At 32.9% G+C, this 27,778-nt stretch overlaps 3 protein-coding genes across 8 annotated transcripts in view; 2 read left to right on the plus strand and 1 right to left on the minus strand.

Moving 5' to 3' along the window:
- LOC146535603 (uncharacterized) overlaps positions 1-3,311 on the plus strand; it is a 36,231-nt gene extending 32,920 nt beyond the window's left edge. Inside the window, exons 9-13 of one of the 2 annotated variants that reach the window (XM_085191986.1) lie at positions 14-220; positions 448-615; positions 1,230-1,513; positions 1,620-1,789; positions 2,578-3,311. In XM_085191986.1, the coding sequence (XP_085048112.1) occupies positions 14-220; positions 448-615; positions 1,230-1,513; positions 1,620-1,789; positions 2,578-2,958 (1,210 nt within the window). In that variant the 3' untranslated portion in view covers positions 2,959-3,311. The remainder of the gene's footprint in view (positions 1-13; positions 221-447; positions 616-1,229; positions 1,514-1,619; positions 1,790-2,577) is intronic. The other variant, XM_085191987.1, reaches the window with a different exon arrangement.
- Positions 3,312-3,541: 230 nt separating this feature from the next.
- capt (adenylyl cyclase-associated protein 1) lies at positions 3,542-27,701 on the minus strand. Of its 5 annotated transcripts, none has more exons than XM_085191991.1 (9): positions 27,548-27,701; positions 18,732-18,973; positions 16,151-16,236; positions 15,685-16,067; positions 13,929-14,075; positions 11,840-12,021; positions 9,434-9,640; positions 5,181-5,324; positions 3,542-4,988 (listed from the first exon to the last, which is right to left on the minus strand). In XM_085191991.1, exons 2-9 carry the CDS (start codon positions 18,762-18,764, stop codon positions 4,902-4,904), a joined length of 1,269 nt encoding a protein of 422 aa, XP_085048117.1. In that variant the 5' UTR covers positions 18,765-18,973; positions 27,548-27,701; the 3' UTR covers positions 3,542-4,901. The 5 variants fall into 5 exon arrangements, with proteins under 5 accessions (XP_085048117.1, XP_085048114.1, XP_085048118.1 ...); XM_085191988.1 differs by lacking the exon at positions 27,548-27,701 and adding an exon at positions 24,617-25,606; XM_085191992.1 differs by lacking the exon at positions 27,548-27,701 and adding an exon at positions 23,072-23,234.
- LOC146535607 (uncharacterized) lies at positions 5,506-7,816 on the plus strand. Its single transcript, XM_085191113.1, has 6 exons — positions 5,506-5,929; positions 6,004-6,126; positions 6,205-6,409; positions 6,560-6,867; positions 6,938-7,198; positions 7,405-7,816. Exons 1-6 carry the CDS (start codon positions 5,753-5,755, stop codon positions 7,579-7,581), a joined length of 1,251 nt encoding a protein of 416 aa, XP_085047239.1. The 5' UTR covers positions 5,506-5,752; the 3' UTR covers positions 7,582-7,816.
- Positions 27,702-27,778: the final 77 nt, after the last annotated feature.

Raw genomic sequence — 27,778 nt, forward strand, 5'->3', positions numbered from 1 at the left:
TCGACTGTTTCAGTGACTCACCATGGGTACGTGAGGCTAGAGAAGGCCGTAAACTGAGCTCAGAAGGTTATTGGGAGGTGTGGCACAACGCTCACGCTCGCGCTGCTGATACTCGCCTTACGTTTAAGCGATCAACTTGTGCTCGTCACAGGGCTTTAAGAGTTCGTTGCAAAGATCTGGACTGCGGTATACGACCACATGCAGATGCCCAAACGCCTAGGTGAGAAAACTTCAATAAGTCATACAAATGTGTCATAAAAAATGTAAGGCAATACTATCAATGATCTAAAAGTTAAAAAAAAATTAAATTAAGTAAAAATAATTTTGAATAGCCATTGAGAATTTTAATATCTAGCTATCTATAAAGTATCTCGTGGGATTGCATAGAAACTTAAGTAACTATGAGCGAAGTACGCAGTTGGGTATCGGTGGCGTTGTGTTGGTTAGGGCAGTTAATCACGAGCGCGTGCGGTGGGGCAGGGTGGTGGGCGGCGGCGGAGCGGCGGCGGGCGCGTGGCCGTGGCAGGCGGCGCTGTACCGCGACGGGGACTTCCAATGCGGCGCTACGCTGATATCAGCTGAGTGGCTCCTCTCTGCTAGCCACTGCTTTTACCAGTAAGTAAACATAGGTTACACGTTAGGTTATACCTAGGTTATACATAGGTTATACCTTCTAATTATACTTTTGATTTTCTTCAGCTTTACGCTTCATCCTTCATTCACTGGTACTCAGTGACTGTCAGTTCTCCGCTATCCGTAATGTATGGGACATTCAACACTTTAAATGGCGTAAATAAATGTCGCGCTATTTTTGGTTCGTGCAGATATGTAAATAATTACTATTACCTGAGGGATAAAACCCACAACCACTAGCGGCGTTAGGGTAGGGCGAGCCTGGGCGACCGCCCAGGGGCGCCGGATAAAAAGGGCGCCGTAGACGCCCGTTTAGGGCGCTTTGCGCAAAGATGTCTCCTCGCTGCAGTGGCGTAGCTAGGGTATTTTCTGTCCGGTGCGTTTTAGGGGACTTGATGCCCTTTAAAATGGTCTAAGATCTAAAAAAAAAAAACAAAGTCATCGTCGTCTTTGATATCTAAAAAAAAAAAAAACCAACAACCCTTACAATCAGTCGTTATTCCACTGCGCCATGATGGCTTTAATAACCTTATAATATTAATATTTTAACATTGAAAAGATCTATTAGCATGACATTTTCCATATTATTTACACAGAGCGACTGAAGCTCATTGGGTCGCCAGACTGGGGGCATTACGTCGCGGCGCATGGCCCCGAGGCCCCTGGGAGCGAGTAGCGCGTGTCAGACAAGTGGTGTTGCACCCCCGCTATGCACCGCGTGGCTTTAGAAATGACATAGCGCTGTTGCGTATAGACCCGCTCGCTCTACACGCCCGCCTCAGGCCAGCGTGCCTGCCCCCGTCGCGGGCGCAGCCCCCGGCCGGGCACCACTGTACTGTAGTTGGTTGGGGACAATTATATGAGCATGAAAGAGTTTTTCGTAAGTATATTCTAGCAATTTCACGATGTAAATATTAAAATAATAAAACAATCTAAGTATACAATTGAAACAATTAAAATATTAATTTAATATTATTAATTTTTAGCCGACACGTTGCAAGAGGTCGAGCTACCAGTAATTTCAACAGCGGAATGCCGACGACGTACTAGATTGTTGCCGTTGTACCGTGTCACTGACGACATGTTCTGCGCGGGCTACGAGCGCGGCGGTCGTGACGCCTGTCTCGGGGACTCAGGAGGGCCACTCATGTGTCAGGTATCTACTTTTGTTGTTCACTAGTGGCTATCCGAAACATCGTTTGCTTGGGCTTTGAAGACATTGGTAAATTCACAACCATTGCAATTACAGTGGAACGCTGTCACACAGTGCTTCGAGCTACGACAGCCTAAATTTTCAATGATTTTTATTTGGCAATTAAAGAAAATGTCACTTAATGGGAACAGAGTGTCTTAACACTAGGTTCCCAGGTTCCCTCTGACTATCAGAAAAAGAAAATTATTACTTAACGAAAAATTCTAAAAATATTTATTATCTAGTATTTTGAAAAAACTTAGGTAATTGAAGTGAATTTCACGAAATTTCATTCTATAATAAGATATATCTATAACTTACAATGTTTTAATATTTTAACATATAAGTCTGAACTAAACATTATTTTAATTATATGCATCGTGTGTTAACATGGATACATCATACCTTTACGGTACCTTAATTGATTTACGTAATTTTATTAATTAAATCTGTAGAAACATTACAACATTTTAAAATTATACTAAGCAAGGAAAATTTTTAAAAGTTGCTTGTAGTAGACGTACACAAGAGTACAAAGGCGGCCTATAATTAAAAGAATAAAAAGGCTTAATACAGAAAGTAGAATTACCAATTCATCCAACAGGCCGGCCCCGGTATATTCCTGACCTTTCACCTTTTCAGCCTTTAAAACTTCTAGTGACGCTGGCGACCTTTAATTACTGTACTTTTACTGGAAAATATTACAATATCGACCATTTTTTCTAATTTTAACATTATTTTTGTTATTCCAGGAGTCAGATAAGTGGTACATCTACGGTGTCACGAGTAATGGATATGGATGCGCGCGGGCGGACAGACCGGGTGTGTATACTAAAGTTTCCCACTACATCGACTGGATAGACAACATTATGGCGACCTACACACCTGTAAAAAATGAAACATTCTCTTTAAGCGATGATAGCTCCAACGAAGATTTCTACTCAGATTTGGAAGCCGCTGAAAACAAAAGAGTTCTTCATAAAACACACGACACATGTAGAGGTTTCCGGTGCCCACTTGGTGAATGTTTGCCTGCATCTAGCGTTTGTAACGGATTTCTCGAATGTTCCGACGGCAGTGATGAGTGGCAGTGCACTGAACATCCAAACTCAAGTAGTTTTAATCCAGATTGAGATATCAATATAGCAAATATAATTCATAGCCAGTAATTATAGTATACTACTCAAAGTCGACTGATACTTTATAAGTAGGATGTAAGATGTGTCAAGTAAAGAAAAATATCCAATGTATCTCAGGTGACTTAAAATTTTCTAAGATTATTTAAATTTTATTAATAAATGTCTCTGCCATAACTGTATCTTGGGCTTTTGTATATATAGCTTTAAATATTGTCTTTCTGCCCATTCTGTTGTATAAGTATGCTAATATATAAACTATTTATTCACTACCCATGGACCGCCTTTTTCGTTTGAAGCATTTTTCAAATGGACGACGCATGCCATGCAAAAATAAATCTTGAAAAATATACAGTGTTTCATTTATTCTATAATTAAATATTACGTTTATTTCGCCACACGAAACCCACAGAAATTTGTACACTTATTAATAGTTATAAATTTATAAGCTCACAACTCATGGAACTTTCCATCACTTCACTTCACTTTCCGTCTGAGTTCTGATTGTAGTAGTTAATTAAGTCACAAAGAATAATGAAAAATATAAAAATAATTATAGAGAAAAATAAAAACACATATGTACTTAAAAATTATTTTAATCTTCCGACAAATAAATTAAAATATCTTCAAAATAAGAATGCCATAATAAATAATTACAATTCTTATCAGCGAAGTCACAATAATTACGAAACACAGATGATGGTGAATTAACAATCATTTCTATTATAATACTTTGATTAATACAATTATAATTATTATAATATTAAAATTAAGAATGTAATAGATAGATGTCCTGATATAAAATTATCTAAAAACTTTCACAAATGAAAAGAACAATTACATTGAAAGTAATGTTAGACAGCTCTTACGAAATAACGTAGTCGACGTATCGGGGTTTTAAAATCACTCTATTAAGTTACAGATAGTCACATCGAAAAGTTCAAACTCTTAGAGATGGACATTTACTTTATATTACTGATGAGAAAGCACAACCATTAAATTATAAAAAGAAAATAGAGAGTCAAGTAAATTAATACGTTAAATAATCTTTTGGAAGTACTTGTAAAATCAAAAACCAAAAATAAAATTAATCAACCGCTCAAAATAAAAAAAACAAATAAAACCAAAATATTGATCATTACGTAAATATCCATCTCAATTCTTAATTTCACACTCCTTACATCTAAGATAAGACTACATCCCGTACCGAGTGGTACTCCGAATAATATTCCAAATTCTAATGAAAAATACAAAACACGAGTAAGGAACATCTCCATATTCACACGAAGGCCAGTAAATACTTGAATGATAGATAGTTATTTCTACGTCATATTAGATTTATGTATATCTTAATATTTCTAGTTTCGAGCGAAATGAGCAACAAATTAATTACGATGTACATACACTTAGTAAGAAAATTAGACTGATTATGAGATTGGGGATCTACCGTAATATTATATATCCGAGTTTGTTCAAATGTTGTGCACGATGGAGTTGAGGCGAGCCGTGAGGGATCTAATCCGTGCAAAGTATGTAAATTTGCTTATTAAAAGATAAATCTCACCTCGTGTGTTAAGAGTATGCAGGTGTAAAACACGCAACGTGTTATGAGGTTCACACGGACACGTTTGTTATTGACTTAGATATATACTTTTGTTTGATATTAATAAATCTTTCCTATTTGTTATGGATATAACAATATTTGTAAAGTAAAATGTGTTTCATTTATTGATTAATTCCGTGTCCTGCTTAGGACTAACATACCAACATCCGCATATTATGTATATATATATATATATATACACACATAACATTAGATACTATTATGTACGTGACTGTACTTACACGATTGACTCGTGGCTGTTACCTCGGACATGATAACACGTTGCGCGTACTAGGTATATACAATAAAATACGGGAGTCCCCGGCGATTGACTGGCTTAGCCTGTGCTCTCGACGGGCGTGGTGGTGAGGCCGGCACCCTTGCTCAGCACAGTCTTGAATTGCTCGGGAATTGGGTGCTCCGCCTGAAAATTAATTTTATTTTAATATTTATTAAAGTTAATATTTTAGGGTCGTCGTTATGGGACAATTACTGTAGGTCAGTCGTTTGATTAAAATATTAATCAAATAATATAAATATTTATAATTTTAGTACTTTTGGACAACATTAATCACATAACCAAGACCATAAATAAAATTACAAAATAAATACATACATAGTCACCATTGCCCTTTGGAACGAGCACATTCATCTCCGAGGACTTGGAGGACACGATCTCCACGGCCAGCGACTCCTCCGACAAGTAGATCTGGCAGCCGTCCGTCTTGTCAATGGAAATGGTCGGCACTTTACCCAGTACCTAAAAGAAAATGTTTATTATAAACCGGTTGCACTTATTTGTGTAGCAAATAATAATATGTACTTTATACTAATATAGTTTAGCAGGGTAGGCAGCGGGAACCTACTGTTAAGACACTATGTACCTCACCTTCAGCTGAAATCTCGAAGAATCTTTGAAAATATGTGTTAATTGTTATATGTATATATGCACAGTAAAATAAATAATAATTTTAGTTTAATAATTTAAGAATAAGAAGCTAGCTTTACATATTATATTCCAGTAAAATACAATCTCCTTGATATATTAAATTAAGAAAATAAAGAAGAATATTTAGAACGTCACAATTTTGACGTGATTGAAATAAAATAAATATGATTTGAATTACATGTTTTAGATATTTAGAAATATAATATTAGGTATTTTAGCTAAAGAAACTAGCTCAAACAATGAACATCGGAGAGCACTTTCAACAAATTACTGTTGACGACTTCAAAAATGGTGACATTATATCAGTTTTATATGGATATTGCCAATTTATCTTAGAACAATTCGGAACACCCATTTGCTACTACCTTTTTAAGCTTATTTATGCTGTTTACATACATTGTTCATTATTCAATGCGGTACTATCTCTTTTGTTTTTAATTAAATTCATATAAAATATATTGAATAACTTTCTTAATTTGTTTTCGTACAGATGATATTCCTAATAAAATGTGTTCCGATGGGAATTTATGTACATAAAATTGTGAACTTCTATATTTCATCACGAGAAAAAATAAAACAACAACAGATGGATATAGAAGATATAAAACTGCAGGTTCCGATGCAATTTTCGTGTATATTGTATATGAACTACTATTTTGAACTTACATACGAATAAGTAATTTATTTTCAGATTCAAATATTAGACACTGTAAAAATAAATAGGCGGCGCTACGAATGTGCGGAGCGTGAAGAATTGTTGAGACAAAAAGTAGAAGAATTCCATAAAGTCAGAGCACGAGTCCGAGAAATACTTCAAATAAACGAAGAATTGAAAAACACAATCAATCGCCAAACTTGTGAAGAACGCTTCAACGTCAATAACGTGTCTGAAGAAGGTAGTTACTGACGGCGAACTAGTGTTACAAAATAATAAATTAAGTTCAGTAATAATTATGGTTTGATTACTTTACAGATTATGTTTTAATTTTTAAAATAAATTCACATACAAATAACTTTATAAATACATTTAAATAACAAAATTTCAGAATGTAAACTTATTGTGCAATTACTAAAAGAGCTAAAATATGATGAATTGGGAAAGTATCAGGCAGATAACAATAATTGCTGCCAATATTCGAGTGAACCTGTAAACAGTGGCTTCACTGGTTACACGGCAGCCAATGAATGTGGCGAGCCCGGCAATGTTGAGAACATCGAGAACACTTCAGTCGGCAACAAAGACAAAAAGGAAGGTTATCACATCAAGATAGCGAAAGTCACTATTGTTTACAAAGTTGCATATCTTCGACACTACATAAAACTAAGAAAAGGAAAATCTAAATTAAGAAAAAAGGTAAAATAGACACAGTTTTATCTAATAAAATAGATTTTAATGAGCATAAATTATGTTGGAAAATTTACAGATGAATGCTGCTAAGAAATTACTGGACGATTGGCAAAAAACATTAAACATGGTTATAAATAGTAACACACTGTCACTCCTGAATTGTGAAATGCAGAATATGAAAATGGCACCACCTGTAGGTTTAGGGGAGTTGTCCAAGTTGAATTTCAAGAATTCTTCGGATTTCGACAGTGATTTCAAGAACAGTGCCAACGGTTGTGACGACGACTACATAATGAGCTGGAGATATAACGAATGCAGGCCCGTTTATGATTACGACGTAAGTACACCAAAAATGGTTGTGAGATTTTACAAATTTAATCAGCAAACACACAGTATACTTATATAGATATAAATAATTTCTATGATTTATATTGTGTATTATGAAACCTCCGGAGACCGAAATCATATTTCGAAATTCCCTAACCTAATCTTCATAACTTATAATCCCGCTCTATTATTAATGAAACTATCGTAATATTTCAGAATACCAACATGGATTCATCAGCATTGAGGAAATGTTCAGATGATCACGAATATTTTAACATGTATAATGGCGAAGAACAAAATTGTGACTGCAATAGGGCGTACGGAGATTTATTTATTGTGCCCGAAGAAACAAGAAGTCAAGTGGAAATAGAAAAAAATACACCGTATGATTGAATGGAAAATTCTTTTATATTGAGCACCTACTGTAATGTAATGGGTGGTTTTTACTACTAGTTATTAAATTATATTTTATTTGATATTATTATTGTAATTCAATATTTATTATACTACAACATTTTATATACATAATAATACAATAGAATAATTAAGCTGTATCCCATTCATAGAAAGGTAGGCAGAGGGAATCGAAGAACCTAGTGTTAAAACGCTCCGTTTCCATTATGACACTTGCGTTCTAGGAAATAATATAAAATATAAAAACATATAAAATATTTTACGTATGTCTATTAAATATAGAATTCACAGCCTTATATTTTTTTTTTAGGATTAGTATCGTTTTGAAAATTATACCATTTCTCGTTAATTATTATTAATGATCCAAATAAGTCGAAATTTGAATGGAAATCTAGGTATTCTTTTCTAGCGAAAACGAAAAGCTTTATTTTACATATTTTTTACATAAGGAATGTAGAGAGGAGACAACGCAGTAATAATTACGACACAGACGAGTATAAAAAGCCATCATAAATATATTTATGTTAATAACTTCGCGCCACGTTCTTCCTTATATTTAGAATTACCATACACGAAAAACAAAGACATTTATCCTTATATAAGTAATGAAGTCGTTAACTTACCAAAGGAGCATTTTCACCTCTTTCGATTTGTTTGATGAAATTTTTTTGTCATAACTTTTCGTATACAACGTAATAGTAAAAAAATATTCAATAAGTTCGTTAACGGCAAGTAATATATGGTGGTTCGTGATTCACCATAACAAGTCGACAGTTGTCATTGATTTCTATTCAAGTCTGTCACACGTGTGCACATTGAATACTTATTAACTTTTTATATTTGGGTTTACAGATATCCTTATTATGAAAGAAAAACTTGAAGGTATATGATAAAAGAAACCGCAAAATCTTTACTTTATATTCTGTGTTTAGGCTGTATTCAGTCCCTTGATACTTCCGTATCATAGAATACTAAAGAATTTATTATTACAAAAATATTTAGAACGTAATAGATAAAGTAATATATATCCATGATAGTCTATAGGGGGGAAACAGAAAGTACAGTACTAATCAAGAAGTGTTTCGGATGCAAACCTAACTTCATTCCGTCAGCAAATTAGAATATAGATTGCTCTTAACTCGTAAGCCTGTAAGCCTGGATTGTTTCTGTCAACAAAGTTACAAAGCGAGTAACATCAATTACTACTTTATTTGATATTTTCAGGCGTACATTTCATTCTGTTGAATGTAAATTGAAAATGATTAAAAAAGAAAAAAAATAAAAAATAATGCTGATTTTAATTTAATCTTTAGAAATTAAGCAGAATGTAGGCCAGGCCGAAAGGGACGCATTTTTGCTGAAATTAAGTAAAAGCGTGCAAGCAATAAGTTACGGCTACATAATTGAATAACATAACTTCCTCATCGTTATATGTATACGCGGAACCGCAAGAATGTTTCATATTAAATGTTAAATCAATCAATGCATTGTGAATAAAGAACGTTAGAATATTACATTCTATTAAAAAATCAACTGCCGTACTCAAAATATTGCATTATTTATTAATGTCGAAGCCACAGTGGTACTGTATGGGTTCGGTTCTCACTCGGGGGAATAGAATACTTAATATTTTCATTTCCTAGTTCTGGTAACGAGGCAAAGCGCAGCGTTGAGTTCCACCACTCAACACTCAATGTCTCAGGTATGTATTGTATGGGATATATTGTATGGGATACAGCTTAATTATTCTATTCGGCGAAAAATAGGGCTCGAAAGTGTCTCAATGGGGGACAGAGATACAATGTAAAACTATAAAAAAACACACACTAACCTGCATTTGTACCGACTGGCAATTAACAAACTCCACGCTGGAGACCAGGTTATCGAAGACCACGGAGCACTTGGTGCAGGAGTCAAGCACCACGCCGTTGATCTTCCCGCGCACTGTCAGGGCGGAGTCGCGGCAACGGAACATGTACACCACATTGTTCATCTCCGCGTTCTCCACTACGAGACCAGAGTTGCCCTTCTGATATTCCTGGAAGAGTGTTGTTAGTTAACTTTGGCATCATCAGATTTATTAATTATTTATTAGCTGAGGACATTGTGTGAAGGGAAAGAAAAAATGAAATGAAAGTATTTTCTCGCTGTGACAATGAGAGAGTGGGGAGAGAGGGTCTTAACACTAGGGTAGCTCTGCCTATACTGCTATGAGCGGGATACATCGTGAAGCTAAACTAAAGAGTATATTGTAAGATCAACAGTCACCACCGGAAAGTGGGGAACTAAAGTATAGTATTCTATTTATAAAAAAGTAAGTAAACAGCTTAGTCGTGAACTTTGTATAGTTTGGGTAAATAGAAGTGTTCCTGGAATATCTATAATTCAACGCTACACAAAGTACTTTTAGCAAACTTGGTACAGTATAAAAGAAATTGCCTCAGGCTTTGGTGTATGAGCGTCTTTTGTAAATACTGTACATACTTTCAGGACCCCTCACGCCCACACACTAGATACGCCACGTTTGTGCACCACTTAGAAAATAAAAAGGATTGTGAAATGTATATTATACAAACATCTTTTGTTTTTATGTTGAATTGTATGTTTTTTTATCATATAAAATAATTGTAAATATACACATAATAGATGAGAAATTTTATATCGTTAAAGTTCAAAATATATAATATTGATTGTGTTCACATGAGAGTACCTACACAAAATAAGTACCACACAAGTGACATACTCATATAGAGCTCATCACAATACAACGGAATAACAACGGAAGCGGAAAACCATCAGGATATTATATATTCATGGAAATATTTTATTAATAATTAATAAAATTTTTGTATAACACAAAAATTAACAAGTAACGAATGTTCCTGTTTTTGTCATTATCAGTCACTTAAAATAAAATGTGTAATACACATTTCAAATTATTACATAATGTCAATTTTAAGTAACATATTTGTTATTGTTTATATTTTACCTTTTTAGGTATATATAATAGTGGAATATATTGTGACCTAGAATTGTTTTAAAAAATACGGCACTTTGCTTGTTTTATGTAGGTTACATACAATCTACGCATATGGCAACACGTCTCGTTGACAGACGACTAAAATGTGCCGTCTTGAGAAAGACCTTTTACCGTCGTAAAAGGAATATAACCTTTTAGATGACATTTTACTTTACCAAACTGAGGCCTCCTTTGAAAATTTATGATAATATAGCTTATACATTACTAAAAAGACATAAAGAATGTATGAAATCATGAAATATATGTATTTTTGCACCTTATATAGATTACATAACATATGCACATATACTTATATATCTATATATAAGAATATCACAGAGATGATGCTTATCATCGAACGAATCGATTTTACTAAGAGCTCTCGACGAAGTAAAGAGGCTGTAAAAATGTTAAATTGACTGTTTTTATATAGGAAAAATGATAATATTTCCGTTGAAGCTTAGACAGTTTTCTGTATGCCCACACGAGTATACAGAAAATACGAGTATACGTAAAATACATAGTGTATTTAAAATAATTAAAATTTTCGTATAACGTCTTGTAAACATGTTACTTTAACACTATAATTATGTTTACAAGTAACCTACGAACAACAACATGAATAACATAAAGGTTTGCTTGAATACAATATGTCAACAGGCCTAAATACATAAACAACCCTGTTAACGGTGTACGTATCGCGACTAATTGTAATTGACTAGCATACGTGAGTTATTTCTACCGTAAATTATAAGGACAAACGTTCGATATGTCCAATTTAATGTAACGAAATTAGATGATAAATTAGAGGTATTAATTATCTGCATATTAAGACACTCGATAAAGAAATACAATTCAAAAAATCTATTTTAATTATTGTAATTTTTTCTATTCTTCTTTTTTCTCTTTTTTCTTTCTTTCTTTCTTATAACACTTCAAAAATATTAATCATATATAATATTTAACGTTCTCTTTTGTCAAATGGTCACTGTTAAAGGAATTTTTGTACAGCGAAAATAAAATCTACCTATTATAAAAATCAAACTACAGAGATGCTAACAACTTAAAAAAGTTGTAACAAGCGTATGACTTTCGAAATAGTTTAATGAGAGCCTATGGTCAGAATGCATGGTCAGAGCCCTTAGATGGTTTATAAAAGGTTATGTTTTTATGTGTTATCCAACTATTTTTATGTTAAAAAGAAAGTATAGGACTTACAATAATCCATTTCTTGCCGTCTCTATTAAACACAGGTGGTTTATCGGGTAAGACCCCGGCGCCGGGCGTGGGTAGTGCCTTGGTAGGCACTTTGGGAGCCGCCGCCGCCTTGAAGGGCGCAGGGCCCTGGCGCAGCTGCGGGTTCTTGTGGGTTTGCATATCCGACGTCACCTTACGAAGACCTAAATACAATCGAAATTAATGAATAAGATCTTTGATTTTCGTTATTTTAACACGAAATAATATAAGTAAGTCATATTTATTCCTGTTAAAAAAGTTTTGCCGCTAATTCCTCTCAATTTACATAACAGATTTGACTCGTATTAAAAACATCATATTTAATCTTATTACAGCCAAACCTAGAAATGTCAATTAAATTGATGTTATAAAAGACAGAACAGGTTTTTTTTTGTATAACTCTCAGTCAACTAGTTAGTACACGCAAATCAATATTCTTTAAATACGGCGCTCAACCCCATAGTTCATCGTGAAATAGTAATATAAATAAATGGGTAAATAGCCCGGATGAAAGTGTATCAAGAGATGAATATTTTACACCCGCATCCACTACACATACACTATAAATAAAATATTCTAACTCATACGTTCTAAATCTAGTACAACAAAGTTCGCTCTTATAAAAGCCATTCTCACGTTATAAAGGATCGTAAGAATGAATAGCTGCGCTAGAATATTTCAATTTTATTTTCTAGAACTTTTTAATGGAATTTGTAGCAAATTCGCATTGTTATTCTGAAGAATAGAAGTGGACGATTTTATACATCCAAATCAATAACTTTAATGAACACAAATGATCCAAATGAGCTATTCAAAACTGACGTAGCTTTTGTTTCTGTACCTGGGATGAACCCAAAAGTAATGACAGTCGATAATAAACAATTAATATATTAAAAATAATAATTTATTTTTCTACATAGTCTCTTAACAAGTCTATACATTTAGTTCACCTCTTTTTTAAGCTTGAATTACTTTAGAATGAAGTTTTTGGCCATGCCATAAAAAATCTAATCTAAAATCCAACGGTGGCTATCATGACGCTATTGATTGTGCGCTGGAGGTGACACCTAAAGCCGAGAAAAATCACTGGGAATTAGATCCGGCGAATAGAGGGAGTGTTCTACCAGTTTAAAGCCCTCTTCTTAAACAACACCCAAAGCAACTTCAGCTTTGTGAGCCGGCGCGTTGTCTTGGTGAAACAGCACTCCAGCCAGTAGTCTGCCGCGCCTTTTCTCTTGGTTATTCTCCAGCAATTTTCATATATTCTGTGCAACCCGTAATAGTGGCACGCTTCTCCAAATATACCAAATACCAAAATAATTTATTCAGGATATCAAAAAACGAACGTCACAACTTTCCTTGTTGAGCTGAGAAATTCAAAGCGTCCACACTTAGAATGTCTGCGGCGTCGGTACGTCGGCTCGTTTTCATGTCATCGATTGTTGTTTAGTTTCGAGATCAAAGTAGTGGTAGAGTCAGGGTCACGAAACCTGACAAGAACTTTTCATAGTCTGCTTGGAATTTTTGGGAATTTGCTATAAAATTTGTCGACTCGTTTCGTAGATAGGATCCTTCACTAATTTCGTTGTCCGCCAATGTTTCTATCAAGTCGCTATGTATGTCTTTCGTAGACATTTCCAGCGGAGGTATTTGACGACAGCTCTGATTTCGTTCTTTTTTCATTTTGATGTTCACTCCTCGATATTTTTCAAATAAATGTAGCCCCTTATTTAAGTATTTTTTTTCTAAACTAGTAGATACCTAAGTGAGTATAGGACATTTTCTTTTTGTGCGCACTAGAAATAACAGCTTTTTATTACTTTCGGACCATCCCTCGTATCTATTATTTCGGTAACTTATGATAAAATATGTACAACATGGCAATGTATTTGACAAAGCAATTTAATAAGTAGCAGAACTTACACAATGCATTAGAAACGTTTATGCAAGTAACAATAAAAATTATAGCTTCCACCTCGTCTAGAAGAATTTTAGGCATTTAGAAATCGTTTAAGCATTATTATTATTATTAATCATGTTCTAAGTTATAAATGTTGGCTAAATGACTTACTGCTAGTGATAGCCTCTCCCTTGTTGATCTCGGCGAAGAGAGCGCTGCGGTCGTCCGCGGGCATGCTCGCGAAGTCCACGTCAGGCAGCGCGGGCGGCGGCGGGGGCATGCCGCCGGGCGGGGGCGGCGGCGCCCCAGCACCCTTGCCTAATAATTTACAGAATTTACTAAATATTCATTATTTTTAATAGCTTCACACTGGTTTCCGTATTCCGTATTCCGTAGCCGGGTCGGCGTAAGGGTCTAATGTTATGACACCCTGTACCCAGTTCTCCGCCTAATATTCTAAGTATTTCATGTTACGTGGCGAAATCCAATTACTTGTTACCAGAGCGAGGAAATAAAAAAAAATATTATCCTAAGTGGGCATCGAACCCACAACCGTCGCGCTTAATATAATTATTAATTCGAGTGTTTGTCTTCTATCATTTTTTCCCTGATTATTCTTAGTATGGTTTGGTCATACCGATTATTTAAGAATTCGAAAATATTATCCAAATACTGCTCGACCCGGTGTTATTTTTGCGCTACCATTATACGAGATCAGACATGATGTGTGTGAATTCCAGCTGTAGAATATGCTTTTCTTATTTAACGATCACAATCACGTGTGCACTGCATGTGGTGTACCTACTCAGTTATCTTATTTTAAACATAGTGTTTTATTACAATTAGTCTGTATATTACGTCATCTCCAATTTTAGAACGTTTTCAAACATCCTTTAATATTCCACCCAAGTAGAAAGATTATGTAAATAAGCTATATTTTGTATTCTTATTCGAATAACACAATCATTGTTTTGCTTATCCCGACAAAATATTGCTGTACAACATGTAAATGTTATTGATGGATTATTTCTCGACAACTTTCTATTTAATCTAATTACTATTAATCTAACTCCACACATTATCCCTTCTAGCCACATACATAACGATAAAAAGGTGTAGATAAAATATAAGTCCCTTTTTTCTCTTTTTCATTATTATAAAATTTCAATATATAATAGAGATTTTCTTTCTAAAAAAAGCAAAGCTAGGAAAAGGAGCATGGAAGCAATTGTTTGTCGACAGCAAGAATTATGAAAAAGATCCTTTTCCAATAGCGCCCGGATAATATCAAGAACTGTTTGTTCAATGTTTCTTAGAAGTGTCCAATAAAGACATTGATTCTTTATCCTCGGACAAATATACTTAAAGAGTGATCTAAATACTCGGACAAATATACTTAAAGAGTGATCTAAATAAGGCTAAGTAAAAATAATTATAGCAACTGCTTTCACTGTTTTTTTCGATTTAGATTATATATAGATATTTATTTTTGTACGAAATACAGCTGGCTAATATACGTTATACCTATTATATTTCAGTAGAAAGTACTGAAACCCACAAGGTGATATAAAGCGTTAATTTAATATAGAAAGCTACCTCGGAAAATACATATAATATACGAGAACACGCTCATATTAATTAAAATAATGCGGGTCCTTTATGAAACCTCTTTTTCAAGGTTAGTTGTTTAAAACCACGACGCGAATATAATATGCTCAAAGTTTAACATTGCCGACTACTGCGACCTAGTTTTACAAGTAGTAAAAGTTTATGGAAAAAATGTTTTAAATTGATGGGATTATAACCGCACTTCAGTACAATATGGCCGATTTGTGGTGGTACATCATTTTATTTATATATTTTATCATTTTATATCATAATTTAAGAAATGCTCTTTCGAATGCTTTTTGAAAAGTGGAACACTCACCAGACCATACTAATCCAGTAGTGTGATACTGTTTCACGTACGCCTGCAAGTCAGACAGCAGCTGCACCCAAGCGCGACACCACTCAACGTGGGTCTTGTCTTTCTCCTTCCACTCTTTGAGAACCCGGTTCGTGTAAAACTGGCCGGCGTCGTTCATTTCCTTGACGTAGGGCGCCGGTGTGGGAGACACGGCGACCCATCCCAGGGCTGGGATACTCTCCGATATAGCGGAGAGATGGTTGAAGAATGGCGACGCTCTATTCTTCTCGCGGTATTGTTGAATAGATGAGATCTTTTCGCTTGTTGGCGCTAAGAGCTGTACCTCCTCAGCCTGCGGCGGCTTAGACCGGGAAGTTGCCAGCTGAATATAACGAAGCTGTTGCCTATACAAGAAAACATTTTATAGATGATTTTTTTTTGTATCAATATTAAATAAAACAAATATTTTAAATAGTTTTAGACTTACTGAAAAGCTTCGTTGACGAGGTTGGCGTGCGTGGCAATGTCACCGCCAAGCTGCTTCGACAGCTGTAGATAGGTAAGCAGGGTTCCCTAAGACAAAGAAATGGGATTACTTTTAATATGTTATTATTCTTTTTACTTATTTAATAACAATTATCAAAATTTTGACTTGCGTCTACGTTATCTGATACAAAATTTAATTAAAAATGTATAATTAATTAATTGTGACGCCTCTACCTATGCTTCTTACAACGCTGTCCTTTACTGCCAGTAGAATTTAATTACCGTAATGCTCTTATCTACTAATTTGTGAAATTCATAAAACGTCTTTTAGACGGTTCATTTAAAAGCGGTACGCCACTTCTTCACATTTATAATATTGATAGCAGTAAAATGCAAATAGCTTGTTAACGTATATTTTTCGTTTTAAGCTTTCTTAGTTACTGTTAGTTCGAAAGTGAATGACCCGCACTTAAGAACAGCGCAAGTGTATCTTTTTTTGTGTGTATCGGCTCTCAAACAATAAACCACAGGACAAAATTAATACGTTATATATAAAGATTAATATGGTATAAAGAAAATTGTGAAGATTATTTTAAGGTATGATTCTCCCCTGTAGGTACTGAGAGAAAATAAAAAGTAAATATCCAAAAAATATCTAAGTATCCTATAGCCGGTGAAATATGACAAAAAAATTTGCTATTTGTCAATTTTCTATTAATGCTCTATCTATAGTTTCTCCACGTTTATGACATGTTTACGAAAGATTATGATATATTTTTTAACCTTATAGCAAGCAATACACTTGATTCAATCGCAAGGGGCAAAATGATTAATGAAACACCAAGCCATTTATCATAGACTGTACGGTTATACGAGTATATGCAAAATAATGTAATTAATCATTAAATCTTATAAAAAAAAAAAAGAAAGGTTTCCGCAGTTGTAGGTTTCGTAGTATTTATAAATTACGTGTTAATATAGAAAAAAAATATATAAATTTGCAATTAATAAATTTTATACCGTTTGAGTTAAAAAAAACTCTTTTATTTAAAAAACGTATATGAAGTAACGGTATTGTTCTTTTTAAAATTAATGGAGGTATTTTCGTAATATCAAAAAGTCATAAAATCCGATGACCATTGAAACTGTTACGACCTTCTAAAAATGTTATGTGAAAAATATTTAATACATTTTATAATTAGTAAATTCCATATGGATTATGAAAAGCAAATTTAGTTCAAATAAATATTCCACCATAGCTTTTATAATTTATACGGGACAGACAGAATTCGATTAGGGGTGGCTATTAATCACGTATCAAATGCCGGCAACGTAGTGGTGTTACGGAACGTGATTGTTTTGCCTGAGGAGTTAACGTAGTATGAAATATTACCCTTCCATATCAATCATAGCGTTTTACTATTAATATAACAAATTTGACATATCTTTAATCTCCAGTGTTAAGCTTAAAATTTGAAATAAATGATGATCAATTTATTTAACTAACTAGTACTATTAGAAATAGAGTGCCGCACATGACGGGAGGCCTATGTCCAGCAGTGGACTCCAAAAGGCTGATGGAAGGATGGCATGTAATATTGGCTGATGTGCTCTAGGTTACATCAGCGTTTATTACATTACTAGTCAATGATCTATCATTATTCGTTGATCCTATAAAAATATCCCACTGACTGTATTATAGCTCTATAATAAAGAAATAATATTAAATGAAAGGAAATGTCTTTCTAGGTCGAAGAGAAGTATCAAACCAATCAATTTCGATTAAGTGCCCTGTTTGCCCAATTTGTTTACGTTTCAATATAGCTGTAACCCGATAAAACAACCGAAGCTTACAGTGATTTTGTTTGTAAATGTTTTATATCATTTTCAAGTTGCTTATAAACATTATGACAAATAAAATTAAATATTTCCAATTGTTATTTTAATACTTTATATATAAGTCGTTTTTTGAATAGCGAACTAAGTGAATACACCTATAACTTTATTTAAGGTATAAAGTCTGACCTAATAACGTTTTTAACAAATAATTTTCCATTTAAGTCATATAAGAAAATGGGCTGTGCTTATCGAATTTGTGTTCTTGTTTACTTTTAATCCACGCTCTAAATTTTTTATCGTAATACTACCTATATTTTGGCAGAATTTTTTTAAGGTATAAAATATTTTATATTTTTTTGTACGTTAAAGAATTTTATTAATTCTAAGTGATTCTGTAAAGATTGTGTTCCATTCTAGAAAGGAACGATCCCTTAAAAGAAGTACAGAAAAAATGTGTTTACGTGAGATCAGAGCCGTTGCTATTTCAGTATGTATAACATATGCTCGCAGCATTAAAGAAAACACTGAATACTTTTTCGTTACTATATCACGAATTTGAAATAACGGCAATAATTTATAATACAATACTGTAAGAGCCATATTATGTATAGATAGATAAAAAATGTATTGCAAATACTTTCTTTGAAAAAGTTTGATTTCTTCCAATAAGTTTTATTTATATACTTGATAAAGTTATAGCGTAGAGTCCAATAGAAATTAAGCCAAGTAACTATAGGGCTAACCTGCACAATTTCCTGGTATCCGTTGACACTCATATCGTCAGTGTCTATAAAACTTATGGTTTGTGGCTTAGATGCGCTGTCACTGACAGGCGGTAGCGCCGGGGAACTCTCCGGGGTAGGAGTGCTCTCGCGCAGCACGGGCAAGCGCTCTAAGCGTGACGTCACACGCTCAAGCCGCTCGATGAGTGCTTCGAGGTCAGCTGCAGGACTGTGAGCTGCTGCAGTAGGCTCGACTTCACTACCTATTAGACAACAAACGAGTAAAACATTAGGTTAATACTGAAATTACCACTGAAATTTTTATTTTGACTTACCTACTCCTAAAAAAACTATATTCGCAGGTATATATGTATAGATGCTACAAAATATGGTTATATATTTATATAAAGCTAAATATAATTATGTGTTTGTCCGTAAACTTATTACTAAATACAATAACAACAGCCTTAATAATAACAAATATTAAGGATGATAATAGAGAATCTTTGTACATATATGTTTTTTCACATTATGAAGACTAGAAACAGTTTTTTTTTTCAGTTTTTTTACTTTTAGTTCAGTTTTTTTATTAAAAATGTTGATACCATAAAATTATTACTACAATTCTGTAAATTACCTTGTAATTCCTCTTTTATTTCATTAGCTTGAAAAAGTATATCATTGACCGCACCCTCTTCTTCGTCAGATTGGCAAGTACGAGTTTCAAACATTTCTATGAGATGTCTCATATTTCTACCATTCTTCCCGCTATCCATTATTAATTATTGCAACACTAATGAGCGTTAATACGAAAAAATATATATAATAAAATGAAATAAAATAATAATCTTCACAGAAAATAATCACTTCACACTAACGTCAATGGAGGTTCATTATCAAATGACTAAGTTTGCGGCTGATATGAAGCGATAATGCCCGGTGCTACTCCGAAAAGATGATAAAGCAGAGTGAAACGTTTAATCAGTAATGAAAGAAAAAAAAACATTTACATTTATTACAATAATAACAAGTAAGTAATTATCTTAGTCTTTCTATATAGAAAATAAGGATTTAGTCATGTCATAGCACTAAATAGAAAATAGTTCTATGAATTTAGAATCTGGCAATTTGTCAAGAAACGTTCTATAGGTAGCCCTATCTTTGTTTACACGTTACATTCATAATGTAAGTTTATCGATAACTCAAAAGTTGGAATTTAAAAGGAAAATTTAAACTTGAAGATTAAGACTAAAAATTATAACTGCTTAGAAACAATTGATTCAAGTCGTCGATAGACATTCAAGTCGTCAAACGGAAAGCAGTTAAACAGGAAGGAGTGAGGTGTACTAAGAAATACAGTACAAGCGTACTTTTATTTTCGGTATTAGTATCACAAAACAATTTTATCTATGTTTTTATATAAACACAAATACACGCAATAAATTTATCAATTATGGAAATTACATTATGAAAGTTTTCAATATATTAAAAAAACGGGTCACTGCTGTTTACTTAGGATTTCAATTAACTTACTTCGTACAATGCACGATATTTTTAATGTTAAAAAATTATATATTGTGTTTCAAAGGCTCTATATAATCTAGAAAGGTATAATCTCTATATCTATATTGTTGGTTTTTTTTTTAAATTGCACGGCCAAGGCCAGTTTCAAATGGCTAACGTTATTATGTAATTGTTTGTAGGGGCGTAAAATAAGAATCGGTATCGATATGGTTTATACGCAACTTGTACCCTACGTAGAATCTTAAAGGGAAGTAGAATAAATATTGTAGTTATTGTCATAACTATTTTTTCAATATAATACTAATTTATCATTTTTTTATATTTTGACCAAATTATTACTATTTTTAAAATAACCTTATAATAATATAAGTAACTGCAGTATGAAGAACTGTTGGTAATAAATAAATTAATATTATTACTATTTTATATAACATCATTATACCTACCTATAGGCACGCTGAAAAGTTTAGTATTTAAAAATGAGCTCTTTCAAACTAAGTGCTCTTATAAAAGAAGCCAAGATCATAATGGTCTGCACCAGTTGCCATTAACCAGGTAATTCAATTTACTTTGGGAAAACTAGGGCATTCACGTTATACGATAGTATTAGTAGTATAAGTAATATAATATACCTAATGTAGAGTCAAATAAGCTATCACTTAAATTTAATTAATATAGTTGTAAAAATAAAAGCATATCAGCTTCACGTCGTATCCCACATACACCAGGATAGGCAGAGGGAACCTGGTATTAGGACACTCCGTTCTCCCCTTTCCGCTGAGTTCTCGCATTGCGTGATGATTGGTGAAACTTAACGCCGCGCTTTTGCCCCTGACATCAGAGCGATGAAATGGAAATATAAATTTAAATAAACATTTCATTTCCTCGAGTGAGGATCGAATCCCCAGCCAGTCGCGTTTAGTCACACTTTGTGCCCCTGCGCCACGACTAGCCTCAAAGAAGAAAGTATAAAGTGTTATTAATATGTCTTAATTACAAGCTTGTAAATCATTTGATATTCAACCACAAGGTAACAGTAATACACCACAAGCCGAATTAATATCAATTAGGTACTCGCTCTGGTAGATAATCTAAAAGTTACTTATTAATAATTAATGGCATAATAAAAACAAACTGAAATATCGAAATGACTAATCAGTAAATGTAAAATTAAAATAAACAATGACGCCACCGTCCCGTAATAGAGAAGTATCTAACCGTAGAGTACATAAAAGAGATATTTACCGGTTGAATTCTTCATTACCAGGGATTTTTGACTACTTAAAAATAATAGTTTCTCTGATCTGGTTAGACTTAGTGCGGCTTTAGGTTACACCTCTCGTGCCTTTAAAGGAAAATTCGGAAAAAAAAAACATCGATAAATAAAAAAGCCATAATTTTGTAGCATATGCGGGCAAAGCCACGAACGGAGCACTAGTTTAACAATAAAATAACAATTTAAAGGTAAAATAATGTAAAAATCTAGATATAAACAGCACATTTAATAAGATCATATAATCAACATTAGTATCTCGTCTATGTGTGGACTAGCAATAGACCAAAATAGGCATCGCGTTGCATTACAATACACATGGTTAAGCTAACTATGTCATGCTACACTTACGCGCGCACTATAAAATTACAATAGAAACCAAATATTGCACCTTGAAAGGCAAGAAATTAAAAATAAATATGGATCAAAAAAATATACGAGCAGAACCTATTCAATTCACTCTGCCTGCTCTTCCATCCCTCGAGCATCCAGAGACGTACATTTTTAACGACGGGATTCATGTCAAAGAACGTCGCAACCGCACTCAAATTATAATTCAGCTCAAACCGAAGCGTGTAGGGCTTAATTTGCTAAATACTTTTTGGACTTTAGTTGATGAATATGACTCAGATTAAATAATTTTATTTTTTAGGAGAATTTGCTAATTAGATAATGATTTTGGTAAAATTAAATAATAAATAAGGATAAATATTTTTAAATAGCTGATGATAACATCTGGCTGGCTTATAACCACAATTTAAAAACCCGTACATTATTATTGAAGATACTGGATTCTTTAATGGATACACTTTAAAAATTAAAAATAAAATGAAGTTAAACAACTTGTGGATTTGAATTTAAGCCATTGTTAAATTATATTTTGGTAAGTTATGTGTCTTATTACTTAGTTTATATTATTATTTTATATTATCTCTTTATTATATTAGGTTATTGTTGTTCATATGGTAAATATCACAATAATATAATGATTATAACATAATCCTACTAATATTATAAATGTTAAAGTGAAAGATTGATGCTTGTTCCACTTTCACGCAAAAACTACTGAACCGAATTAGATGGAGCCTTACAGTATCACAGTAACTCTAGTACACCACATTATATATCAGAATAATATATAGGCTACAAATGTCAAACTTTTGTATAATTTGCCTGTAGGTAATATATTTAAGCAGGCGACGCCGCAGTTGAGTTGCTAGTATATTGTATAAATGTAGCGTCTATTACTTTTATAAGATATATTATAGTACAACCAGATTATAGTACAACCTTACAACCAAAATTATATTATAGTACAACCAAATAGCGATTTTATAACAAAAACTATTGTTATTTGCAAAAATAAATTTAATATCAATACATATAACAAGTGAATATAATGCCGAGATGTGTCATCTGGTAAATCATACCGACATCCATTTTATGGAGGAAAGCGATACGTGTTATCATAATGGATTATTTTGGCAATATCAACATCGAGTACGTGTTAACGTTATTAAGAAATATAAATAGACATAAAATGATAGAATATTGTAATAATTACCTCAACTATATCCCTATTTCGACTGTTGAACGTTGCACAAATAAAATGTTATTTATATTTATTAAACACAATTTCACACACAAACCGCATATAGATACGTGTAGGCGTGCGCGTACGCCGTCCAACACTGATTCCAGCCAGCCCGAGGACGGATGCTACTGTGAATCAGACCAAGCGGCTGTTTTGCCGGTCACTCGTTCTCTAGAAACTTTGGCTAAGGTCGACATCATGGCTGTGACTCTGTGAGCGCGCCTCGCCCATTTAATGAGTCATTACTGTGACGTGACCATATGAACAATTAAAAAATTACAGCCAAATGTATATTTCTATGACATAATAAACGACATTGGTGTTATTTCAAAGAAAGTTCAATATGTCCTACCAAATTGTAATAATATAATCAAAATATATAGTGCGAGAGACTCTATTTTTTCTATATTAACTGTGAAATATGCCGGTTCCGTCTAATTAAGTACGCGGTTTCAAGAAAAATGTTATTCACCCAGCGTTGCTTTTTAATTAATTAATACAGTTTACCGTTACTCCTTATACTCACAAAATAAAAATTTACGCCAACATTATCCATTGCTTATTTAACTATTTAAAAGAATGTTAATATCATCATGCAACGTATGTATAATATAGTCGTAGAATCTTATATTATAAAAAAACTAAATCATTAAATATTGATGTATGAAACTTATGTCATGGAGTCTAGAACCGTGCGAGTCAAACATCTTTTATTTATTTTACAAACACTAATAATTTTATATCCTAAGTGGCTTAAGGTCGACTTGGGATATAAAATTGTAAGTGTCATAAAAAATGCTTTTAAAGTAATAGTAATAACTTTACCAGTTCAGGGCAACGAATGCATGTGTGGATAGATTTTAAAGTAAATTTTGTAAGTACCTATATCCTACAAAATATAGTTTGAATTTTAATTTAGCTGCAAATGCAGCTTAATTAAAATTTAATATAATATCGCGAAAGACAGTCATAATGGATAAGTTTTAAATATCGATCATGAAGATAAATTTATAAAAAAAATGTGTCTTAAATTTAGTGTCAAATTTTTAGATTTACTTCAAAAATTATTATTATAAAACAAATTTTTCATCAACAAAATCATCAAGAGTTACAACAATATATTGGTCTATTTTACTAATTTCCGGTGTTAATATTGATTCAATAGCTTCATTTTTATTGTAAATAACAAAAGTACCAATTTGCTGGTCCATTTTTACCAAGAATATTCTCATGTTGTAAATTTGTATAAATTTAACCTTTATATACACGAATTGAGAATAAATAATATTACTTAGATTAACATGATTTCAGACCATATGTTTAATAGAAGATAAACTGGAGAAACAAGAGCGATGCGCTACTTGGGTAAGCGCCAACCGCATTGATTTTTGTCGACTGAAAAACTTGAGAGATGAATAAAAATACTGAAACTTAACCTAAATCTTACGTAACTTAATTGTAACATGTATAATAAACATGCGGTGTTTATTTTATTTAAAATTATTTAATATTTACCCGCGTCGGCAACGACAGGTCCCATTGGATCAAATCTCACTCGATGTTCTACAGCTGCTCTAGCCGCACATACTAAATCGGAAAAAAAACGATGTCTTCGTAAAGCCAATTCATCGCGACCAACAGGGGTAGCTGGCGGTTCTCGTGGGCCCTCTGTATCACTTACTAATGCATCCCTTTCGAAGACATCATCGTCATCGTCCGAACAGGATTCTTGTGTCGTTTTCAAGCGATTATCGCTGATGTCTCCACTGTCTGATGTCGATTTTAAAATACCAGTTGATTTGCGTCTCCCTATACGAACATCTACATTAGTTTTCGCTAATTCCTTTTCAAGATTTGCGAGCTCTTCTAGAGTAGCAACATTCCTACTGCAGTCAACAGAATACCTCTTAAATTGAATACGATTTTTTTTATAGTCAACAGAAAATCTTTTTTTAGTAATATCGGGTTTAGACAAAACGTCATCTGTACTTTCAACGTCTTCACCAGAACAATCATTTTCAACGTTGTCATTATTAGGTTCTGCACAGGTAATGGTAGGCACAACAGGGCACTCAATTTCTTCTTTTGCGCCATTTCTGTTTTCGTCTTTACTTGACAAATCATTTGTACTTTCTTGGACTTCTGTTGTAACGCAATCAGCATTGATCTTGACATCGATTTCTAAGTTTTTGTTACCTTCTAAAGGGTCTGCGAGAGATTCCATATTTAAATTAGAAGATTTAGATTTACTCTTTGTAATTTTTTTGTTTGGCCGTGCACAACAACTTTTAAACATAATTCTTTAATAATTAAAAAGTATATAATATATCTCTATTCACAAACATATATTAAACTTTTATGCAATCCTAACAAACAAATATCAACCTTATATGTTACAATATAGTATATTTATGTTATAATATAGTAAATGTATCTATTTGTTTATAACGTTTGAAAATTTTAACATTACATATCTATTTAACAAAGCGTGTATGGCATAACAAAGTATTGGCGATGAGACGTCGTAAGGTCGGCGGCCGGCCGGGCGCACGGCGGCGGGCGACTGGCGGCACTGACGCAGGGCGGATGCGCCGCCCGCCTAGCGCATCCTGCCACCCGCGCTCATTTTACACAGCTCTTAAGGAACCCGCAAAGCTTTAGTTAAGGTTGACCTTTCATTCATATTGAATTTTAATTTAAACTAAAACGTATATTGTGTTAACACGTTTTCCGTATGAAATTAAATATGTAGAATTAAACTTAAGTTACTTATAGTTAGGAAATAGTTGGTGAAAAGTAATTTTTAAGATAAGCAAAAAAAACATAAATATATAAAATTAAACAGAGACAAAAGCAAAACCACAAATAAAAATAGGCAAAGATCATAGTTTCGCCTGTTTATTGTTTGTGTGACTATTTATTTTATATTACATCCTCGATATATTGTAACTGATAGACAGGTTTCCCTATATTTTGGGTATGCATTTAAATATTAAATTTATCAACCATTTTTTATATAGAATAAAATATATCATGAAGTAGGTACTTCACTAAATAATTGAATGTTATTTTTATCGCATTCAAAATTTATTTATGGGAAAAATGAAGTGAAGACATCATAGACATAATTTATATGTGTTCCCTAAAAGATTCAAGTATTTTTGTAAAATATTTTGTTACCAGACTAATTATATTTATATAAAATGGAAATATATTAATAATTATTTATTCCTAACTTTTTTTAACACCACAAATAATTACATATATGTACATGCTCATTGCTTGTTTGGTTAAACTCAGTAATCTCACAGAACCTGATTCAAATTAATTTATTCTTTATATCTTGGTTGGCTTGGTTTCACAGTAACCCACTGTACCTGTGATGAGAGTAAATTATTTATACAGAACTCTTAGTTACTTCCAGTCGACCATGGAGGTGGAGTGGTGGTAAAAGCTATTGTCTGACAGAGTAATTGATTGATTCTAGGTTATATAATAATGATTTTAACAATTTAAGAACTACTAAGACTGCACTGCTGATGCAGATCCATAAATATCTCTTTTTTTATATTAATTAATAAAATTACAATATGGTAATTAGATTAAATATGTATAGCTTATAAAGTAATATGTAGTATAAAAAAATAACAAATAATAGCTTCACTCATAGCAACATTTCCTAGTTTATTAATATTTTCATTGTCTCTTATGTGAACTAATTGGAAAATTAATTATATTGATTCAGCAATACATATTTATGCACAACAAATAAATATTATATTTACATACAATTATAGTTACCTTTCATGACAAATAGGAATCAAGCTAAGTGTAGTCTCATAACAGAAAATGTGTTACATACAAGTGACATTTTAAAAAATCTATAGTTCAGTTAGTTATTTTAGCTTCACACTGTATCCCTCATACAGCCAGGTAGGCAGATAGAGGCAGTATTATTCCTCCAAGTGAGAAGTGAATCCACTGTGCCACAACAACCTCTAAATGTTTATTTATTGGTATATAATCTTTTCATATATTCTTTGGATAACTTATTCATGCTTAACACTAAGTAATTAAAAGTAAAATGATGATCTCTAGAATTAATAAATATTTTTGCCATGAAAAGAGAACACAATAATTTTTTTTATTACGTATTTATAGATTGTTGAATCACAAGACAAGACATCTTGTCTTCAGTTCACTAATAAAAATAAAATAAAAATCAAAGTTTTTATATGAAATTCTTATACAATAAGAAAATACATACAATACAAAACTAAACAATTTGTTTTCTTTGTATTTTTATTTGACTGCACTTTTACATGTAAATAAGGACCGCTGCGAAATAGCTTGTTACTGTTGTAATTTTAGAATAAACGGTGATGTTAACAAAAACCTCGTATTTCCTTTTATAGTCACGAGACAAATTACGGATAAAATACTTACAAAAAATGCCGGTACGGGTATTTGATGACCACTGGTTGCACCGTTACTCACTAGCTTAAATATTTTATTATTAAAGTAAAAATTATAAAAATCAGTCTTTACAGTAGATTCAATAGGTTAGTTGTCAAATAATTAATAAATAATTTACTTTCAAAATGCTAGTGTTGCCATCTCAAATTAATATTTAAATTGCTTGTTGCATATAGATTTTTCGATTTATCTGTTCAACAT

The sequence above is a fragment of the Heliconius melpomene genome, chromosome 10 (genome assembly GCF_056956725.1).
Source record: "Heliconius melpomene rosina isolate 202511_hmr_F chromosome 10, ASM5695672v1, whole genome shotgun sequence".
Classification (NCBI taxonomy): domain Eukaryota; kingdom Metazoa; phylum Arthropoda; class Insecta; order Lepidoptera; family Nymphalidae; genus Heliconius; species Heliconius melpomene.